The following is a 22,933-nucleotide window of genomic DNA, read 5'->3' on the forward strand; positions in this document are numbered from 1 at the left end:
GGTCACGTCAAATGTACGTAATTTTTTTTGGTTCAATGCGTCGATGGCTTTATGACTAAATGTATCCATTTTTTTTTTTTTTTTTTTAGTATTCCACAAAACAAAAAATCAATTAGGTATGTTACATATATAAATATATTACTGGAAATGTACACAAGTGTAGAAACTATTTTCTTTGAGTATCACCCCTTTATTTTGTATCATAAAATTAAATTGTACAGAATATTTTTGTTCATTTATACCCCATGGGAAATTTTCCCACTTCCTAATAGTATATTTGGAGAAAAGTGATTGTCGTTTTTTTTTTACCAAAAACATTTGGTCTAAGAGGACCCAGGAATAAAACCATATATATATATTTTTTTTTTTTAAAAAAAAAACTATTATAATTTATAAAAATGACTTTCCAGGTTCAAAAAAAAAATTTAAAACAGTTTCAGAGTTTAAACAATGACTTACATAATACTCCATTTAAATAAATTACGCTACATTGTTCTTAAGTATTTAATACACACACATAAACGTATGTTGATGTAGAGTAAATATTAATTTTATAATAAGCCTACTTCATTATATAAATTATTTAATCTCTACTATACATGTGTTCTGGAAGATGACAATAATGCATAATTAAATATGACCGTAATATTAAAATTGTAAATTTTAATTTAACAATATTATAACATTCTTCACAATATAGGTATAATTTCGCTAGAAGTTGACTAAAAGTTTATACGTAGAAGAACTTTATTAATTATTGTTGCACCTACCGCATATTATTTTGAATTGTTATGTTACCTATATTATGGTATATATTGTACTTTTGAATATTTGTTTAATACGAAATTATAAATGCAAGATTGAACGTGATAAGCGACATAAGTACATATTATTATGTTATAACTTTTGTCTACTAAAAGTTATACGTTATGGTATTCTTTATGTACTTGATTGGATACGGGAAACAATAGATGTGAAACAGGGAAAATAAATAAAGGATTACGATATGTCATTTCATGGCTGTAGATTAGGTAGGTACATATTTTCTTTTTCAATGTTTGATATTCAACTGATATGGCGAATTATTGGTTGAATGTTGTTTTAGTATATTATGCACTGTTATATGTGATATTATTTCAGATCATATAGTTAGGCAAAAATTATCGATACCAATTATTTCAAAATTATAATTAGTGAAATACACAGTTTAGGAGACTAATGTTGTATGTGTTATTCATTAATTGTATCGTGTATATTGATTTTTATTTATTTAATTATGTCAACTTACTTAATGTTTTTACAATATTGTGATATTGAGTTTGAAAGGATAGATTTAACTACATCATAAAAACGAATCTCCTGAGAATATTATCATGCATATTAAATACAATCCGCATTTGCTTACAACTCTTAAATATTTATTGCAGTTATATGTTTAAGCAAACTACTAAAAAAAAAAAAAACATAAATTACCTATTCAAGGTACTATAAATATATGAAAGCCAACTCAAAATACAAAGTAGAACATGAAACTTTTGGAGATTTTTTGTATATCATGTAACTAGTACGTATAGGTTCACAAATGGAAACCTTTTGGTGTCCGTACGTTCAATAAGCGTTTCGTTAATATGGATAAGACTAACAAGCACATTGTTGGTTTTACTATAATATAACTTAGCAATATTTATAATGCGCATAATACTATAATATATGGGTCGTAATAACATATGAGTCGAGATAGTCGAGTCGTAGTTTTTTTTTGACGTACAATATTATCTCATATTATTTTGTACAATTCCTATGTATTTCATACAGCAGCCAGTATACACTATATAATATTATCATGTGTTTACTGTAAAAGCAATTATATCAATTTGACATATTGAATTGGATTAGGCAATATAACTTCAAATAGTATCTGTATTGGATTAGTCGAATCAAATTAGCTAAAATCCAACTATAACTATATTTTAGTCGACACAGGGAAATACCAAAATCAGAATTTTGTACAATATTAATATTAAAGATATTATTATTATTTATATTATTGTGATATATATTACAGATCATATTTTATTTGCTTATCAATATTAGAGGACTGTAAATAGTATATTTAATTTAATGATACATTTAAATAAATAGGCATCTATAGTCGTCTTTAGTTATATACAATTTCGGGACTATATAATACATTTTTTTGAGCAATGGTACAAAGGTGAAATAAACAATTTATTTTACCTAATTAATATTTGTATAAGTACTATAATCTTATATAAAATATAGTTGATTAAAAATAAAATAACATCAACATTTGCAGCATGGAAAATAAAATGATTGTACAGAGCAATTAATGTGCAATCGTTTTATATTTTGTATTCCATCAAGATGTTAAAGGCTAAAGTTAATTTAAAACTATTTATTATAATAAATTATCTTTGTTTTGGAAATATGAGAGTACCTTGGTTTAATTAAAAATTTAAATTTCCTACACAATAATATGCACAATATAAGATATAGGTATTTTATTTCTCTATAACACGGAATAGGATTGTGTTCATCATTTAAATTTTTCTCTGACCATTCAAAATATTTAATTGTACAGTAATTTATTCTTTATAAAATGTAAAAATATTTTAGACAAAAATATTATAAAAGCTTCATATTCGGGTAAATTCACGCATATTTAAATCATGTAGGGTTGTTTGATTTCATGAAGAATGTTTTAATGTAAAAAATAATTCAACATTTTTCAGAACTTAAACAGAGTACAGACGGCATTGGGTTCGTTTTAAAGATATTAATCATTCATGATAATAATGTACTAATCGAAAATTATTAATATAATCATAAAATACCAAATTATTCAAAATATAATTAATGTAGGTAATAAAACATACATTATCAATAAATATTTTGATATTTGACATTAAGTACTAGGCAGTTGAAATATGTGATTGTTATATTTTGTTTAAATTATATTATTATTATTTTAAAAGTTCAATTTTTTATACGGTGTCTACTTGGTGATAACCTTATCATACATCTGTTATTGTAGGTATATTTGGCATTTTAGCTCATTGAATAACTATTACGATTATAAAATATAATTTTTATAATGTAATATAATTATAAAATTAATTATAAAATTATATTATAATATATTTGATATATTTAAATTAGTATAAACTAATTTGTTTTTCTACCACTGGAGATTTAGTATATTCATAAGAACATAAATAATGTTAATAATAATATTCAAATACCCATTGTTACATGCATTATAATATAGTCTGCGTTCAATATTTTAATTAAATTTAACAATGATTACAAAATATAGATAATTTCATACAATAATGTCATGAATTCAATTTTAATTACTTCTATTTTTAGTACACGTGGAACAGCGTTTATATCAGGACATGCAGACGGATCGATCGTGAGATACATAATCACAGAAGGGTCATCAACTGAACAACAGGTTAGTTTATTTTACTAATTTATAAAATCAAATATTTGAATTTACAAAACTATAGCTTAGACTACTGAAACTCTTATTTTAAAGAACCTATTTATTGAAAAACTTCCTATTTGGTACGTTATTATATATTTATTATTTATAAAAAAAATAGTTGAATAATATATGACGTGTTACAATTTAAATTAAATTATAGAGAAAAATTATTTTTGTTCTTTTTTATTAGTAATTTCAAGTATATTTCTTTATATTTTTATGAACAAAGGGGTTTTTTAATAATATCTTGAAATAATGTATAGTCTATAGATCGTAATGTTTTAATAATATAAAACTATTTTATAACTCAGTTAATAACAATAAAACAATACATAAATACTGATTTTCAATGAAATAAGGAGATTAAATGATGTTTTTGGTGAATTTCAGTTAGTTTGCTCTATAGAATGGTAGGTAAACTAGGGTATGAATGTAATAAATATGGGTATGCAGATTGCCAATGTTTAGTCCCTAAAATTAGGACCGTTTCCAACCCTCGGGGGACGGTTTCTAATTAAGTACCTATTCCATAACCATTAATCGGTTGCCCTTTATAAAATAATTTCCAAACCAAATTTTAAACTTATATTAAAGTTGTACAATAAGTTAAACCACAACAACTATGATTATCAAGGGAACTGAAGTAATGAATGCAGATATGTCATAATACTGATATCACCATGGTGATATTGTGGTATAAATGTTTTTCACGATATAATACTTAATAGCTAACCTGTTACACATTATAAAATTAATTTGTGTGTAACTGATAAACGAAAAATCAATATATGGTCGTTTGTGGAAAAATGTATTTTTCGAAACAACGACAGAAAGAATCCGTTTATTGCCAACCATGGTTATTATTCAATTGTACCTTGGAATTAATTGACAATAAAAGCCGACGAGGCGTTCTTCATATTTTATATTGACGGTTTTTTTCCCACGAATTTCTGTGCAGATGTCATATTTTATTCTTCATCGCATCCATTATGAGATTCCTCGATATTATGCTCTGGTAAATATGCAACGTTTCGTAATACTAATGATGTGTTTTGAATGTATAGCAATGCCATTATACAGATTATTCTTTGTATAAGTCAATTGTTATGTATATTATCTTTTAGATGATCAGTGAAAATAATATCAGAAAGTATGTGTCAAGTTTTTAAATTTTACCTATGATGAACTATGATCTAATCTAAATAAATGTATTGTTTTAAAATTGTTTTTTAAATGCATACAAATTTATTAAAAAAAAAGAAAACAAAAAACGAAAAATAATATAGAAAATTACATACATTTTTTGATTGAAACATAAAATATATTATAATAGATATAACTGATTGTTATACAAAATATGTAGATTTGATATATTATGATTTTTCAATAATAATATAAAAAGTAGGTAGGAACCTTTCAGTGTATTAAAAAGACTAAAGAGACATAAAATATTACTAACGTTGAGTTTTATTTAAAATAAAACCATACGTTTTTTTTTAAATTAAACTAAACTATGTTCATTAAAATTAAATCATTTTGAAACCAATGTCTACATTACTTACTATGAGCAAACAAATTATAGTATTTTAACCCCATCATTAATATTGTAAAGCATAAAAAGACTAGGGTGAAAAAAAATTGACATATTTTACCAGAGACGTCTGAATAATTCAGGATCTTTACGGTCCCGTTCTATTTTTTTTCTATCTTATTGCTGACAATACAAATTAATTTTATTCGATTTGTCGTATAATTAAACTAAGGAAAATAAACAAATTTTATCTTCGAGGAACTTGATAATGGCCCTTAGAAGTCAGTACACAATTCGTATGCACAATAACGAGATTAAAAAAACAAAGTTTTCCGATAAAATTAGAATATCAGTAAAAAGAATTACGAATACAATTGCAAAAAAGTGCTATCGATAAGACCGGTCACCCATCATTAGGCCCTTTTCTAAATACGTATCCGTTGAGTATACCTGCTGACTGTATTATACAGAGTGAAGTTTTTTTTGCCAAATCTAATACACAAACTATTGAGTACCTATGACGATAATTTCTATTGACTAGAGCCTAGAGGTATTCAAACTTTTTCATTCCACGGTTCCTTCGTCTCTTCGCAACAACTTGGTGTCTCTAAAATTATTATGAACACAGAAAGAAAATGTCGAATTACTTATAATACCTATAATAGTATTATATTATTATCCTTGGAGCCTTGATACACAGTTTGGGTAAGTACCTAGGTAACTATCTCCGGCTTAAGATCAATTAAAAAAATATTTTTTATCACACCATCGTCCATCACTATTTTTTATCAAGGTTTTACTTTTACACACCACAAACACTAACACACACCACATCATGGGCAACTACAATAATATATTAACTTTAAATACATTATAATATTAATAATCTAACTCTATATTAACTCAAATAATATAACTAACATTATTTGCGTCTTACCTAGACGCGGTGCCCTCGATTCCGTAATCCTCGAGCGATTCGTCAGACCGGAAGACGCGATGACGCTCGAAAAAATGTACGTTAAAACGTATACCTAAATGCATACATCAGACGTCTTATATGCAAAACTCTATTTTCGTCGGAAAATCTTCGCATTACACAACCTCTTAATGCACCCATAAACGACGACGCAAAAACGGTTTGATCACCAAGAATTATTGTTGGACGGCGGGGTGGAAGAGAAGAAAGCGATCGGCAGCGATCGGTAGTGATAGTATCGCGCGTATACCTACAATAATATGAACCGTGGTCAAGGTAGTGGTCATTATATACCACGATTCCTATTCAGGCATATTTTATACCACGGTCTACGTGTCATTTACTTTATACCGAGATCGAAGAACATAATTATTGTTTAGCTGGCTTAAGGAGTAAGTCATATCGTTATAATATGTAGTCGTGTCATGAATCATCCATCTATTTTCCAACACATTTCCAGGGTTGTACCTAGTTCGATTTTGACACCACGCACGACATGACGGATGACACAGGTGGTTGTGAATCCGACTTGTTCTTAGAACATGGTTTGACGTGTACGTGGTTTGCATAAGTTCGCGCGTATGAAAAACGTTCTTGTTCGCGTTTAACTTATATGTATCATATTGGTTTAAATTACGTCAAAGATTGACATTTGTACGTAGCACTGGTTTGGGATTAAATTGTTATAACTCATAAAGTATAAATTTGCGACAACGAGCTATTTATAAAGTATAGGATGTTAAGTTCGACGTGACACATACTCGATAGATACATACACATTCGCGTACATACTCGAAAGAAACAAAACGCACCGCGATAGTGCATTCGATAGATGTATAACACTGACAAATAATTTAGAGGTCTGCGAGAAAATATATTATATCAATATATTGTCAGTGCTCGAATGGGGGGGGGGGGGCAGGGTGGCGGAGTTTCCATACTATTTTATTTTTTTTTGCGTAGGTACCCCTTCTATTTTTTTTACTTGGATGGGGGGACGGCACAAACTAATATCCGAAATAATTTTCATTAAAATGTGGATTTCAATTGATGTCAGTTATACACGTCTTATATAACCAGTTTTACTATTTTTCATATCAAAATTATTTTTGATATTATTTTATTAATTAATTATAATATCACCCTGTGTTTTGCCTATAATCAGTAGTTCACACTTCACAGATCATAAATCATATACAAGTATATTATCTAAGGCACAGATACTGGTGTGGGCTAGTACTATCTTAAATCGTGTTCCAAATGAAATTTTATCAGTTTCAGTTATGGCTATCATTTATCGGTGTTTTTGAATTTTTGAATTTTTAAACTTTTTTATACTTATCAAAATATGTGGTTCTTTTTAAATCAAAAACAATAATTATTAATTTTTTTATCATTTTAGTATATTGAATAAACAGGTAGATTATTATTAATTTTTTTTCTACTGTAACAATGTAAGATGTAGTTATTGCTATCAAACTGTGATTTGGAAATTAGAATTTGGAATTCAAAATGTGTTGCTGAAAAGTGGTATTCAAAATGTATGTAAAACAGGAGCGTGGGGGGCAAGGCCCCCACATGTCTGCGTTGAGTAATTGCGCGCTTGGAACGCAGTTTTTAAATCGTTGAATTGAGCTCCTCTACTTAATATTTCCCAATTCGAGCACTGTAGGTATATATTGTGATACCATATGTACATGGTTTGTACATCTTGAAATACTCATAACTCGCTTTAAAAAAAAAATATAACATAACGCCTATGCGACGCCCTAGATAATAATCTTACCTTCAAATTTTGTAAGATGTAATTTCACACAGTAATTTTAGAAATATTATTATGACTATAATTATTATTGTGAACTGGTAAAATTTGCTAGGTTTCGCGTGACTCTGGGACAAAAAAACAAATAGTTCGCTGACGTCCTTTCAACGGGTCGCGTCAAAAACAAATAAATTTACCTACATAATGCGTGACATTACGTAAACTCGGCTGTCACGACTTAAGTGATAATGTCATGACCGGCACGTGCACGGCGAAGACGGGACATGCCGCTATAGTGACACGCGCGGACGCCGTCAATAACGACATCGCGATCAGCTGCAATAACGAAGGTTTCGTCCGGATTCGTGATAACTGCCGATAGTTGGGTCTGTTGACAAGACGTTGGGGGGGGGGGGACTCGATGACAAATAATAATATTATTGAAGGCGCTAAATCGAGAAGCAGCTCCTGCGGGGATGGAACTGGTCAACTGACTCGGGTTCACCTGACACGCATAACGATATTTGACCGTGGACGGATCGAATCACAAATATTATACGGCACTCCTGAGTCTGATGACCGCTCGTGGCGCTGAGGTTAGGCCCAAAAGGGGGACTTGATCGGGTTTAATTTACATAATCCACACGCCCGATGCTAAAGTGCAATGGCCTATGATGATATTTTGATTAGGTACATCTGTATATGGCGAGAAATAGTTAAAAAAAATATCTAATTTATCGTCAATAATTGACTACCTATAAAGGTGCGTCGTATTATATACATTATATGTATACGGTGGTTAATAAATTAACACTTTCGGTTGGGACACTTGAGTCGTTAAGAAAGTATTAGGCTGTTTATGCACCAATGAATAAAATTATATATTATAAGAAGAGGAATTATTCAACAATCAAAATAAACTGTAATTTATGACATTTTGATATGTAACTGTGAATTATAAAAGAAAAATATTGTAAACATTATATAACTTTATATTCAAGTATAAATTAATTCCTAACGAAATCAAGATCATGGATAATAATAAGAGATAAATAATAATCATATTTCATATATTAATATTTATAAATTATCTATTGGTAATAATCTTTTATAAATTAAAACATGTCGATACCAAAAATGTGTCACTATAATTTAATATTGGTGTGAATGTGTGATTCCCACCCCCCTTCCATTTGCACCACTAAATACGTTACTGTTTCTTACTCGGAACTGCAATAAAAACAAAGTTTAACTTTCCCAACAGATTCATCAATTATTTTTTGATTGTAATAACGTTGTTTCGCACAATGATAATAGCTTGTGAGTCCAATTAAGATAACTCGTTTGAAAGTTAAGGAATACCTACTGTCTTGTCTTGTTAAATATACTTATCAATGAAAATAGTTTTTCCAAAGATAGAAATACAAACATAAACCAATATCAAGTTTGAAAATATTAGAAAATATATATAATCAGTAAAAATATACCTACATAATAGGTATATTAACAGAGGTATATGTAGGTAACTGACATAATATTATAATATTATTATTATTACATTATTTAATAATAAATAATATTGAATCACTACAAAATTTCGTTACCTAACGATTTTCAGTTTCTTTTTATCTGTTGTCTTTATCTAGGTACATATTATTAGGCACATTGTATACACATTTTAATAATTATAAAATATAACATTATCTAAGCTACCTATAATATTATAATATATTGAAATTTAATACTGTTAAAATAGTAGAAGCGTCTACAAAATGTCCCTACCAATTTTTTTTTTTAGCTACTAATTCATTTAACTAAAACTGAAATATTATTTTCGTTTCGCAACGATTTAAATTTTGCCATTTAAAATAAATCGTACGGTATTGAACTATAATAGTTATTAAAGTATGTGTCTAAGAATTATTTATTTATTCATATTATTTTGATGTGTACAGTACGTTTTAAGTTATGAGATAAAACAAATAATGCACAAAGCTTTCAGTGCATCAAACAATACTATAATCAAACATCATTAATCGTCTAATGGTCTAATCATTCATGAAAAGTATCAACATTGACAAAATATTATAATCACAACAATTATTTGGTAGTACGTTTTTGATCGATATTGTTCATCAACAGTACCTACCCAAATCAAATACTCCAATACCTCATCAATTTGAACTTGTATAATAATTAATTTTAAAGTAAATAGGCCCTAGACTGTGTAAAATATCATATATTTAGATAATTTTTGCGTTCTTCGGTCAAATCATACATTTATTCACTGTTTGTCTAATAGGCTTATATTTTATATTAACGCTATATAGTGACAATAGGCATTTTCTTATTATATTTTATAATGTATCGAATCGTATACAAAGCTAACTGATGACAATTAAGTATCTGTACCTTTAATTTAATCACTACACTCTTTATTTTTGAATAGAACAACACGAACAAATCAAATCACACAATTTATACTGTGGTCTATTTTAGGTATTAGAAAACATCATAATATCCAATACGATGTGATCCCAAACGAATATTTTGTAGTAAATGAAAATAATAATATTAAAAAGTATTTTATTGATGTAAACCAATCACGTTTTTGTTTTATTCATGGTACGCATAATATATAGTATTATTGTATTTGTATTTTGTGACTACAATTTTATCCGTTAGCTGAGTTGAAAAAAAAATATACTGTATAACGTGATTGCATTTATGAAACGGCTATTTTGACTTTTTTAGGATTATGGGATGTAGGTAATATTGTATTTTTAATCTTGAAACAAATATCCTTTTTAAAGTATACGTGTGTAAAATGTGAAATTTCAAATGAGTGTTTAAAAACGTGTAACTCAAAACAAAACGCTCTCTAATAAATAAATAAATTTAAAAAAAAAACCCCGTTGAGGGATTAAAATCCGTTGTCGTGCCACGTAATATTATAATACACTATTGAACGTGAAAAAAATTAAAAAAATTAAAAATAAAATCGCCGAAACGCTTTCAGGAACACGGGACTGAACGACTGCGCAGAGTGGGTTTGGGGGGTTTAGGACGTTCTCCGACGCTGACTTTATTATTATATTATTCTATACATTAATACAATAATATAATTATATTATATTATAATACACTATTATATACCTAGGTATTATATTGTTAATTATGTTGTAGCCGAGACAATGCCATATTGTATATCATGGTTTATGTGAACGCATATCATGTACGCGTGGTTATCGCGAAGCTATCAAAAGCGTTGCCAGAAATCGATATATAGTTGTGTACCTATTTCATAGGTACTCAGTTACGCGCAAACGTGTCTGTTTCCAACGCGGATGGCGACGATTTCGAGGAAATCCTAGAGGGTTTGATAATATTATAATGTGGGAGGCCGCATTGCCCGCGGAAAACGGGCCAAGGTACACACGTCGATGTTACATCGGGTAGTATTATATTATATTGGTAGACGTATACCTGAGTATCTTGTTTTATTGACGGGACCTAAATCACGACCAGCCCCCCCCGAGAAACGGCGAACACACGCGAACGGGTAGATTTTTTAAGCATGCTCGCCTTATTCGTATTTGCAGCTCAAATCACGCATGTACCGTTATTGAAATTGAAATTTTTGGAATTTTCAAATACACTCGAAGACCAATATATTTTTGAATGCTCGAGTTTTTTCGTACCACTATTAATGGGATGTGAAAATACAAACTTTTGTTTTTTAAATGGGATTACCCCTGTTTCACTTTTGAAGATTCGGCAGATATTTCTTTTGAGAATTTTCGAGCGAATAGTTTTTGAGTTTTTGAGTCTATGGTAATGTGCTAAGTGGCTATGGGGCTTAGATGATTTGAACATTTTGATATTTACTATTACCTAATAATCTATCAATATAAATTATTTGTAAAATTGAGTATAATAAATACTACATATTATAATATTGCATTTAAGTTATATTATTATTATTTGGTATAGTACTTATAATCATTTTAATAACTTAGAATTTACTATTTTGATTTAGACACCTCCACATTTTCAATAAAATTATTCACTAAATATAAATTTGCATCACCACAGGTCACAGGACACTCCTTAAGTAGCATAAGAAATATCAGTCATTTGAAAATATGGTCTAAGGTACAATTAAAAATTCAAAAAATCAGAATTTTAATAAATGTAATAGTAAACGGAATGTAAATAGGGAGTCCATGCTTAAAAAATCACTCCTTATAGGTATTCAAACAGGCGTGATCTTTCCACGATGTGTCAGAGTGTCACCTTTTCGATATTATTATGGGCAATCTTGTTAAGAATTCGAATGCTTGTATTTAAATACTTTTTTGTCATTTCAATTAAATATACTTTTCAAATACTTTTACTTTTACAGAAAACTGAGTACTCTTTAGATTCTGAGCGGAGCAATGAATGTATTGATTTTACAATGAGTGTGTTTTTATTTTTAATTTTTTAATTTATTTTTGTTTCTGTCATCACGATTTTAGGCAGTAAAACTGCTTCGATTTTCTTCAATAGTAGGTATCTTGTTTGATGGGAAAGTTAATCTAGTAGGTAGGTCGTAGGTGCATTCAGGAGGTAAAATTTCAAAATTATCAATAGTTTTCAAAAGCGCCGGGAAAAAACAATTTAAAAATAAGGAAAAACGGAAATTTTTACGCAAAATCAGTTTGAACAGTGAAAATTTTACTGAATGTTTATATTTTCATTTTCTATACACCATAAAATTTTACCGCACAATTTTTTTTTATAAGCATTTAAAGTTCGAATTTGTCAAATTTAAAATTTAAAATTTAACAATTATTTTGTTATTAAAAATGTATGAAATGTTCAACTTTTATAGATAAGGATTAAAAATTTAAAACAAGGTTCCATGTAAATAGGTAAATATATAAATTACTTTATTCACAATGATATAATCAATTATGCTTAGTATTATCACAGGCTGTCTGACCGTTTTCGCTCGAAATCGTTTTTCTTATACAATGATATTATAGGTATCATTGAATTCAAATTTAACAACATCCATTACAGTGACTCACCCACTTGTAACCTACTGTACAGCAGAGCGACATCCACTTACCCCCTTTTTTTCTTTTTACCGTTGTATTGCAACGACCAATATTTTTGTTTCATATGTACATTATACTATCTTAAAATAATATTTTATAATGCTTCTACAACTATAGAAGATTTCATCAAATATGCAGATGACACAATAGCTATAATTTATACCTACCTAGGTGAAGTTGAACTTGAGAATATAACAGGTACCTATGAGACATCTGAAATTATTAAATTAATTATTCTAAATTGGAATGTATTTATCAGTTGTTTCGTTTAAATATTTATTAATAATTTTAAGTACATCTTTGTGATAAACGCGTATACAATTAATATTTATATTTTAATATAAACAAAAGAGTACTTGTAAATTAATTTGAATACTTTTAAAATGTATTTGTATTTATATGCAAATACTTTTGAAAGACAGTATTCGAATACGTACTCTGAATAATATAATATCTTAAAAGTACCCTTAATTAACAAGACCGGCGTACAATAATAATAACACCACAATGTTATTAAAATATTATATCGGTCAAGACACGAAGCGTCGAAGCGATATAACAATATTGTTCATCATAATAATAATAATAATAATAATACATTGTACGCATTTATAGGCATCGGCACATCGGTCCGCGAGCAATAATAATAATATATTATAATATTATATCAGACGGTGTGCGCGCACGCACTCGCAGGCAGTTCGATTTATACATTTCATTATTATTTTCTCCTCTGTTACTGCTACTACTACAACAACAACAACCCTTTTCAGTCATTCTGCCCGTCAGCTTTCCGTCCCACCACCGACGGCTGCCGCGAAGTGTTTTGCGATAGGCCGCAAAGCGAATAACGCGACATCGGTTTCGGGACGATTGCTGTGGCGCTCGCTCAGGTCGCCGGGCAGGGAGGGGGGGGGGTGAAAATCCTTGGCTTAGCTTAAGTCTTGGACATACAAAACCGGGCTGTAACAACCCGCGCCCGTTAAAAAAAAATGTGCGCTCGACTGATAAAAATGATCTTTAAAAACACTCAAAAAACGACTTGAAAAAAAGACACCTCGGATATAACCGCTGTTAATATTCAGTCGATCAGCTGTTTCATCATCTTAATATTCCGTTGGATTTCGTAACGAAACAATGCATGCCTCCTACTGCCGAACCTAACCTAACAATGTTTAAATTATGGCGTGAAACATAATATTATTTACTCGTGTTTGACTCATATAATATTAATATATTGTATATTATTATATAGCTACTGTAGCAAATTTGAAATCATACGTATTTTTCGTAATAAACAATTATTTTAGTGCTGACAAAACGTGTATTTTCCCATATAGTATTCTAACTGCAGCGAACGGTTCATCAATCTAGTGGAAGTGGTCATATAGTATTACAATAGAGTATAGTTCCGTAGAGATTGCACGTCCACATTATAATCCTATGCGTAGGAATTCATAAATCGTTTTGTGTCGATATATTATGTGTGCGTTTTGTACATTTCGCTATACGGAAAATACTTAGCCGGACCGCGTGCGGGTGGTGGTGATCGAGAGTGGACCACGCGGTGAAAAATATTAGATATACTCTGCTGTACGGGATACGGTGAACGTGAACGAGACAAACGAATGGGAGCAGGACACGACGTAAAGTACACATAATACGTAGGTACCTACATATTTAAGGATGACATAATGCAACGTGGACGGGAAATAAAGAAGATAATACAGACCCCGTACCTATATGTGCTACATATATAATAATATAAATGTGAGCGAGTGTTTGCCTGTGTGTGCGTCGTACATTATTCGTACGCCACGGTGACTCCAAACGTCCGAATGCGACGTCGGTCTCTCTGCGCTATACAGTTGTAGTAAATATACTATATGATATTATTATTACGGACTTTTTGAAAATTGCTTCGTCATACGAGTCGGCAAACTTGATTGGCTTTGCAAAAACCGTGTCCAATCAAACGTATCGATACAGTAGTATTGAGCATATTATATTGTGTACAAATTGTACATTGTATTGTTGTGTTATATGGGTAGGTAGGTACGATATTGAATAGTGGCAGTTTTAGTTGTGGTCGTACGGCTTTAGTTTTGTTTTAATATTTATTATTATTTTTGGTCGCTATTAGTTTTTTCTTCGAATAGAACGATATCAACGTTTTTTGCACAACACAACTTACAATATATTATCTATATTATGATTATTTTTTTCACCGTAACGATTCTCTATATATTTAAGAAGTTTAGTTTTAAAATCACAATTTGTAAAGGTACGACTTACCTCTGAGTCTTACGTCTTGGATGTATTTATTTTTTAACCTAAAACTAGTACAAACGCACAAACCTTTATAAAAAATCCAATAAAAAGTGAATCATACAATTATATAATTTATATAATATTTTATTTATTTTTGTGCTTTAATGTAAATGAGTATAGTGGTTAATAAGAATATGCAATTTCATTTTAACAATATTACCATATATTGTGTCTCCGATAAACTCAAAAGTTGAAAGGAAAAAATTACAATTTTTAAATCCAACCATATATTTTTAATATTTTCTTTCATAAATAACTGAAAGCACTGTATTGAAATTATTTTGTAATGATATGGAAAAAAATATTGTTAGTTATACCTAGTAGGGCCCTCTACAGAACTTGAGTTTACAATAATTATTTAATACATTATTATTTTATTTGAATCATTTCATAATACAGATATGGAGCAATGTACAGTTATGCTTAGGAATTAAATTAATGTCTATAAACTATATAATCTCTATAGTGCAGACTGTAACTAAAAAAAATTACAATAAGGTATGTTAAATATGTTTATCTGTGTTGTCTAAGAGATATGAATCAAAGCTACAGACATTATAATATACCTATACAGTGTGAATACATGGAATATATTCTTTCACTTCCTGTTTTTCAAATGTCTGCATTGTAAAACTATCCATGAAGTATTTAAAATTCAATAGTAATGCAATATTTTAGTCGGTGAACTATTTTTGCATGTTTCTTTCTGAAATTAACTACAAACGAATTTTTAGGATGAATTTAAATCAGATTTAATTTATTCTAGAATTTCAGTATTTGATTATTTGATTTTAAATACAAAGAAAATTACATTACACATTTAAAAGTTTAATGATAATCGATTCTGATGAATGCGTTTTATCCGCAGTTAAGGAAAAAAAGATCGGCAAAGAAATGAATTAAACCTCAATTGTAAATGGGCGTAGTATAAAAAACAAAATTAAAACTTTTTGTTCAAGAATTAGCTTGTGAATGTTTGATTTTATTTTTAATAACTTTTTAAAGAATTTTTTTTACATATTTGTATTTATTATATTTTATCCTGTATTTCAGTATTTTACTAGTATTTCACTTAAATGTTTTCATTTGGGTAGGTATAAATGTATAAATGTGTAAAAACAATGCAATAAAAAAAAATCATTTAATTCCAATAAAATGTATTTTTTTAGAGGTTAAAATAGATAACTCTTACACTTCCTAGAATTAACCAACTAATAACGGAGACTCATATATTTACAATATTTTCGCAAAGAAAATATTTAAGTTTGTCTATAAAAATTTCGTAACAGAAGTCAGGGGCGTACTAAATGATCACCTGGGTCGGGTACAAACCTTCGTCCATTTTCGTATCTAAGTTTAAAAAACTCGTCAATTAGGTAATCGTTCTGTTGTATATAGTCGGTTTTGAGTTTACCTCATCAACGAGTAGGTCACTAAAATGGATGTGTTAAATTTGAATATAATGATAAATCATTACTTACAAAAACGATTCTGGAGTGTCAGCCTGTAATTTATAAGGACATTTTATCATTTATCATACTAGGTACTATTTATAAGTAATTTATTTTATTTCATTGTTTGTACTGTAATGGTATGTCAAACATATTTTTGTTAAAAATATTGCATAAAATATAATATTTTTTAAATATTCTCTATAAAACATGATATTTGTATTGCTATTAACTAATAAAAAAATACTGACGTAGTGACATAAAAAAAGTTAAAATAACTATGGGGTAACTGACTGGTAAGTATTCATTTTTATAAATATATGAAAGCCAAAGTAACAAACAACTTGAGGATTTTCTGATAAATGTGTCCATACCTTTGCTCTAATACTTTTTGACATTTTTAACCGAAATTCTTCACCGTGTATATTAATTAAACGGTTACGTCTTATTCTTTCAGGGACGCATAGTTGTTCATCCGGTCCCTCCGTACGCGTTGTCTTGGGCCTCCGGATGTATCATCGCGGCAGGATGTGATTTTTCAGTGCAGTTTTACGACCAAAACGGACGATCCACTAAACAGTTTGACTATTCACCAGCCAGTAGCTGTCCTGACCAAAAAGAGTTTACCGTGGCCTGCAGTAGCCCCAGCGGTCAAGCGGTTGTCATTGGCAGTTTCAATAGGTTCGATTTATAAATATATTATATTACCGATGATTTTCATAAAACAGTTTGATAGAAGAAATAAATGCTCAACTTTCAAGAATAACATCAAAAACACAAAAAATGTAAACACATTTTGAACGTTTTTGAACTCTGTACACCGACGCTCAAACACAATAATAATATGTAAATAATCGTGACTGAATGTATTTTATACTAAGATTTTATTTTCAGTATTCGAATTGCTATAGTATCCACAAATAATATCAAAAACAAAAATTAAAAATTAATATGTTCATCATAATAATGGCTAGAAATTAATCATAAATAGTTATATCTGTTGAGCGTATGTAGTAGTTTAATTGTAATCGGTCGTACAGAACTGTCTCTCATCCTCACTGAAAGTAGGTACCTAGTACTACCTACATCGTGATATTTGTTGTGCTTTTTTTTTTTTATTCATATTTCTTTTGGAAATTTATTTTTCACTCTATTGCACAATGATTTTGTCATCCAATATATATTAATTATGATTATAGGTATTGAAATATCATATGACCTACATACATGACGGACGTTCCCGTTTTCTACTTTCCCATATAATAATTTAAATCCTGCATTCGAGTCTGGATTAACCATGTTTTTTGTAACTTTACACTCTTTGTGCATCTTTTGAAGATATTCACAGCTTAACATATGTGCATCAAAGTTAAAAGGGATACATTCCTTATTAGTGAAAGTGTACAATAATTGAACAGCACGTGAACGTACTACGTGCACATGCTTTTAACATGGGTGTGATAAATGAGTTTGGAATGTGCGACTCAAATATCTTCTGTAACCATAGTGTTTCAAATTATCTCTAATGTTCAACTTCAGCTAATTTAATGGTTTTTGGCAAATAATTTTTAACATAAATCATTGTACTCTTCCACATAAATACACTGTACAGAATTACGCGTTTACGGTTCTATTAATATTATTTTAATTTTATTATATTTTTTTATCAAACACAATAATAATATTCTATCAAGTGAAAAAAAAATACAGCGTGTTTTAATATACTATAGAAAAAAAATACCACTTTTAATGGTTTATTTAATTTATTTTACCTTATACGAGCTATTCACACTCACATTATATATTGGTATTAAATTTATAATACATACGTATGAGACATAGGTAGGTACATAATATAGTGAATCATATACTCTGTAAATGACAGGAAATAATGGCGGAAACATTTCATAACGGTAATACACTATCTCCTATAGTTTTGTCGTCTTTCATTAAATCCAACAGCTAACTACTAGACAAGTATCGTATCATTACCATTAAATGAATACAGGAAATTTCCATGTATACCGTGTATAAGTTATAATTGCTTACAAGCACTATACAAATCTTAAGGCTACGGATTTTCTTTCATTTGTAAGTCGGTAGGCAGGTACCTAGTTAATTTTCAAATACTATACAACATTATAATATGTAGGTATTCAAATTATTGCAAATTTGCTTATTCGTTTATTTATTATTATGAAACGGGACGAACCAAATACAAATTTAGATATTAACGTTAAAGCTATAAAGTACATAACAGTACCTATAATTAATTTTAAAAACAATGTTGAATGTTTTTTGGTGGGAAATAAGCAAATATTATGGTAATAAGGTTAAACACTTGCACTTGTATAATCATTATTATATAACTACGCTCTTATCAATTATTAATTATTATTATTGAGCTACGAATTGTATATTATTATTTATGTTCAGAAAAATTGAACTATTACTTGTCTATAAAAATTAAAACTATATAGTGGCATTTAATTAATTATAAATAAACATAAAATTAAAATTTCCTTATATATCCGTCAATGGTTTTGTGATGATGATTGGTTAAAAATAATGTTTAATTCAGATTACGATTGTACTCGTGGAGCCCATCTAAACTAACATGGGAAGAAGAAAATGTAATGTACATACCAAACATGTATACAGTTTCAGCGTTGGCTTGGAAAAGAGATGGATCACGCATTATCTGTGGTACATTATGTGGAGGCATGGAACTCTTTGAATCCGTTATAAAGTAAGAAAATCAATTTTTTCGTACTGTATATTTTATTTTAATTACTCGTGGTCAATTGTTTTTAAAAATAAATTGGAAAATTATCAATATTTTCAATAGGTTATCATAACACAGCGATTGTGTAATGTAGGTAATGTTTAAGAGTAATATCAATTGCTTGCTAATATTGTTTACAACGAATTTATTCTAATTTATTTATTTTTATATTAATTAAATCTATTAAAATAACTATATTTTAGTCACATACAATGATAGGTCAATGAAAAAAAATTGACATTTCGCATGATTTATTAAATATTTTTATTAAATTTATTAAATACAGTATTTAAACTAAAATAAAAAAAACTTTTCAAAAGTACTATCTGTGTTCAACTTCCAATCTATATCATACCTATGGCAACATAAAACTTTATTTTTATCATTTTTACCACCCTAAAAAATATAAAACAGAAAAAAAACACATCATTGTAAATATTGCTCTGCGCTACTCGCAGTATCTAAAAATATTATTTTTAATCGCATTAAATAACCTCATTAAAGTTTATATGAGTATAGGTGATATCAAGTCTTTTATTAGCCCCGAAAAACTTTTAAAATTTATCACGATAAATTAAACTTGTATTTTATAGTTATAATAACAATAGTGAATTCGGGTACGATGTAAACTGTCATGAATAATTGATTACATTTTATATTGCTAAGTTAATATTTTTTAGACGGACCGTGTGGAAAAACAAATTTGAAATGACCTATGTAGGCCCAAGTCAGGTTTTGGTGAAACCGCTTAATAACGAATCCAGCAACCAATCGTCACACGGTGTCATACTTAAATCTCAATACGGCCATGAAATCGAGGATGTTCGAGTAATGGGTGAAGATCGATATTTGATTGGTCGTACAAGAGACACGTTGCTATTGGGTAACTAACAGTTGACTAACATTATTTAAACGGTAGTAGATAATATTATGTTATAAAAATGTGTGCTTACTGCTCAGTGGCGGTCAAACGTGGGGGGATGAGGGGGATAGATCCCCCCTCATGAATTTTTTTCCCAATATTTATAACAATTTATAATTAGGTATATTCTATAATGCATTAAATGTTGTTCTATTTTTTTCTAAAAACAAATTATCAAATATTGTAAATTTCGACAGAATGTCAGAATATGTTTATATCTTATACGTGTTTATATGACATGACTATATTATTATGTAGACTCATATCTAGGAACTAGGATATCATTATTATATTTAATATTTAGTTGTTTATACAAAATATAATATATTAATATGAGAATTATCCCACTCGATCATCGAGAATTCTCAGTAACAACTAGCTCTACACTTTCCCAGAACATTGGCCCATACGGATGATAGTGCGATCGGTAGGTATATTTTACAATATTACGTACCAACATAGGCGTGCACAGACTTTGTTCGCAGGGTATGCGGCTGATAATTTACTGTCAAATGTGCCCCATGATATAAATTCTCTTAAGATTAATGTACATATGGGAGGCCTGGATAAAAGGGGGAAGCGAAGTAGGCGCAACCTCCCCCCCATCACACCAAATCCCTAAAAATAGGATTGTATTATTTATTTATGTATAATATGTGAATTGTATAATGTATATAATATTTTGGGTCCAATTTTTTCTTTTATATATTCCTGGTGCCAAGCATACTTTTTGTTGCTTTAAATTTTCATATATATATTATTTTTCAATTTAGGAAATTTAATCGTAAGTATAAAGACAATTTAAGCCCCCCCATCGAAAAAAAAATCTGGATTCACCCCCTGGTACATGGCATTACATTATAAACATATTATCACCCATGGTTATTACTTATTATTAGAAAATAATTATTTTTAAATTTTTTTTTCACTGTAAATGTTTGAGTCACTAACCCTAACAATGACCATAGTATATAAATATATAATATTATGCTGGATTTATTTTCCTTTACGCAGAATAGATAACTGACAAGTAACTTGAAGAACGCATGGTAAAGACATTTTGTATAAATTGAAGACTGTTAACCACGGTTATCTACTCAGGTTGGTTCTATACCGCTATGCTGCCCGTGTATATCAATGGTTTATGAGGCATCAATGAATCATAGACCTATAAAGATATGGGTATCTCAAACTATTATAGCTATTTCTTTCCAACAACAAAGGTCACGCGGTGTTATTAAAAAACCTCAAATTATTGAGAACCGCTCACAGTAAATTTAAAAACAAGTCGATATCGCCATATTATTTACCACCAGTCGAAATTAGGAACTGAGAGTCCAGTGTTGTCTCAGACTATTTATGTGCCCCCTAAAACAAGCGTCTGTCACTGTGTCCGCAGGGTCCCCTTATTGTTTTCGGTGTAGTAGGATATTTCCCCCCCCCCCCCCGATATATTTTTGATGTGGACATTTTCAAATTTTTTAATAATATATATAAATTATAAGTTTATTATTGACTAATAATATTGAATTTAATAATACAATATTATTTATTAATTAATATGATATTATTTTTTTTTTAATATAAAATATAATATAGACATTTTTTTTTTTTTTCATAAATATAATAGGTTATAAATCTATTTATTCGACTTAACTAATTAAAAAAAAAAAAAAATAATAAAAAAAAAATAAGCATATATATTATATTTTAAGCATTAAAAATTAATAAAAATTGCAAAAAATTCAGGCATAAAAATGATACATTTTGTAAAAAATATTTGATTACTAATTCTTTTGTTATTTCTAAACACATATTTTTTTTTTTTTTTGTTAAGACTACCAGTTTGAATATTTAACAATTTAATAATTGCTTTTGAATTTTATTCAAGTAGTTCAGTTGATCAAAAATATACATTTATAATTTATTATATTTATGAAAATATTTGAAAATATTAGATAATAGGCAAAATATTTAATAATAAAATATTATTATGAAATAGTAAACTTTAAAAAAAAATAGGGGGGAAATGTCCGCATCAAAAATGTATCGGGGGAAAATGTCCTACACCGAAAACAGTCCGGGCGGGAATGGTCGGGGGGAATGTCTGTGATTCAGTCTGTATACCTAAGTTATAAATAAAGTTTGTATTTACCATAATTTTATAAATTGATATTAGACATAACCATAAATTATATTTTTAATGATAAAATAATGCATATGTTAAACGATCAGCCGTATCCCCCACCCCCCCCCCCCCCGTGACAAAATTATTTGACCACCACTGTTACTGCTTATAAATAAGACAAATAAATGATTTTTGCATTTAAACGTTTAAAATCGTTATGATGTATTTAATCATGAAATGTATACCTAGGTTACCTATACCTACTACAGTAAATAACTTGTACAGTCTCGAGTGTTCCTCTAAGAGCGAGACTTACATTCCTAAAGCACAAACGAAAATTAAATAAACATAACGTAGGTACATTAATTAAAACATTGCCGGTGTAATACAATATTAATATATATTAAGCAGCTGCGCAGGCATTTAATAAC

At 29.0% G+C, this 22,933-nt stretch overlaps 1 protein-coding gene across 1 annotated transcript in view; it reads left to right on the forward strand.

Moving 5' to 3' along the window:
* Positions 1-22,933, forward strand: part of LOC100568839 (intraflagellar transport protein 172 homolog) — a 110,000-nt gene that overhangs the window by 9,170 nt on the left and 77,897 nt on the right. The window contains exons 5-8 of the mRNA XM_003245979.4: positions 3,391-3,478; positions 17,125-17,348; positions 19,249-19,416; positions 20,133-20,335. Of these exons, the coding sequence (XP_003246027.1) occupies positions 3,391-3,478; positions 17,125-17,348; positions 19,249-19,416; positions 20,133-20,335 (683 nt within the window). The remainder of the gene's footprint in view (positions 1-3,390; positions 3,479-17,124; positions 17,349-19,248; positions 19,417-20,132; positions 20,336-22,933) is intronic.

The sequence above is a fragment of the Acyrthosiphon pisum genome, chromosome A1, assembly GCF_005508785.2.
Source record: "Acyrthosiphon pisum isolate AL4f chromosome A1, pea_aphid_22Mar2018_4r6ur, whole genome shotgun sequence".
NCBI classification, from domain to species: domain Eukaryota; kingdom Metazoa; phylum Arthropoda; class Insecta; order Hemiptera; family Aphididae; genus Acyrthosiphon; species Acyrthosiphon pisum.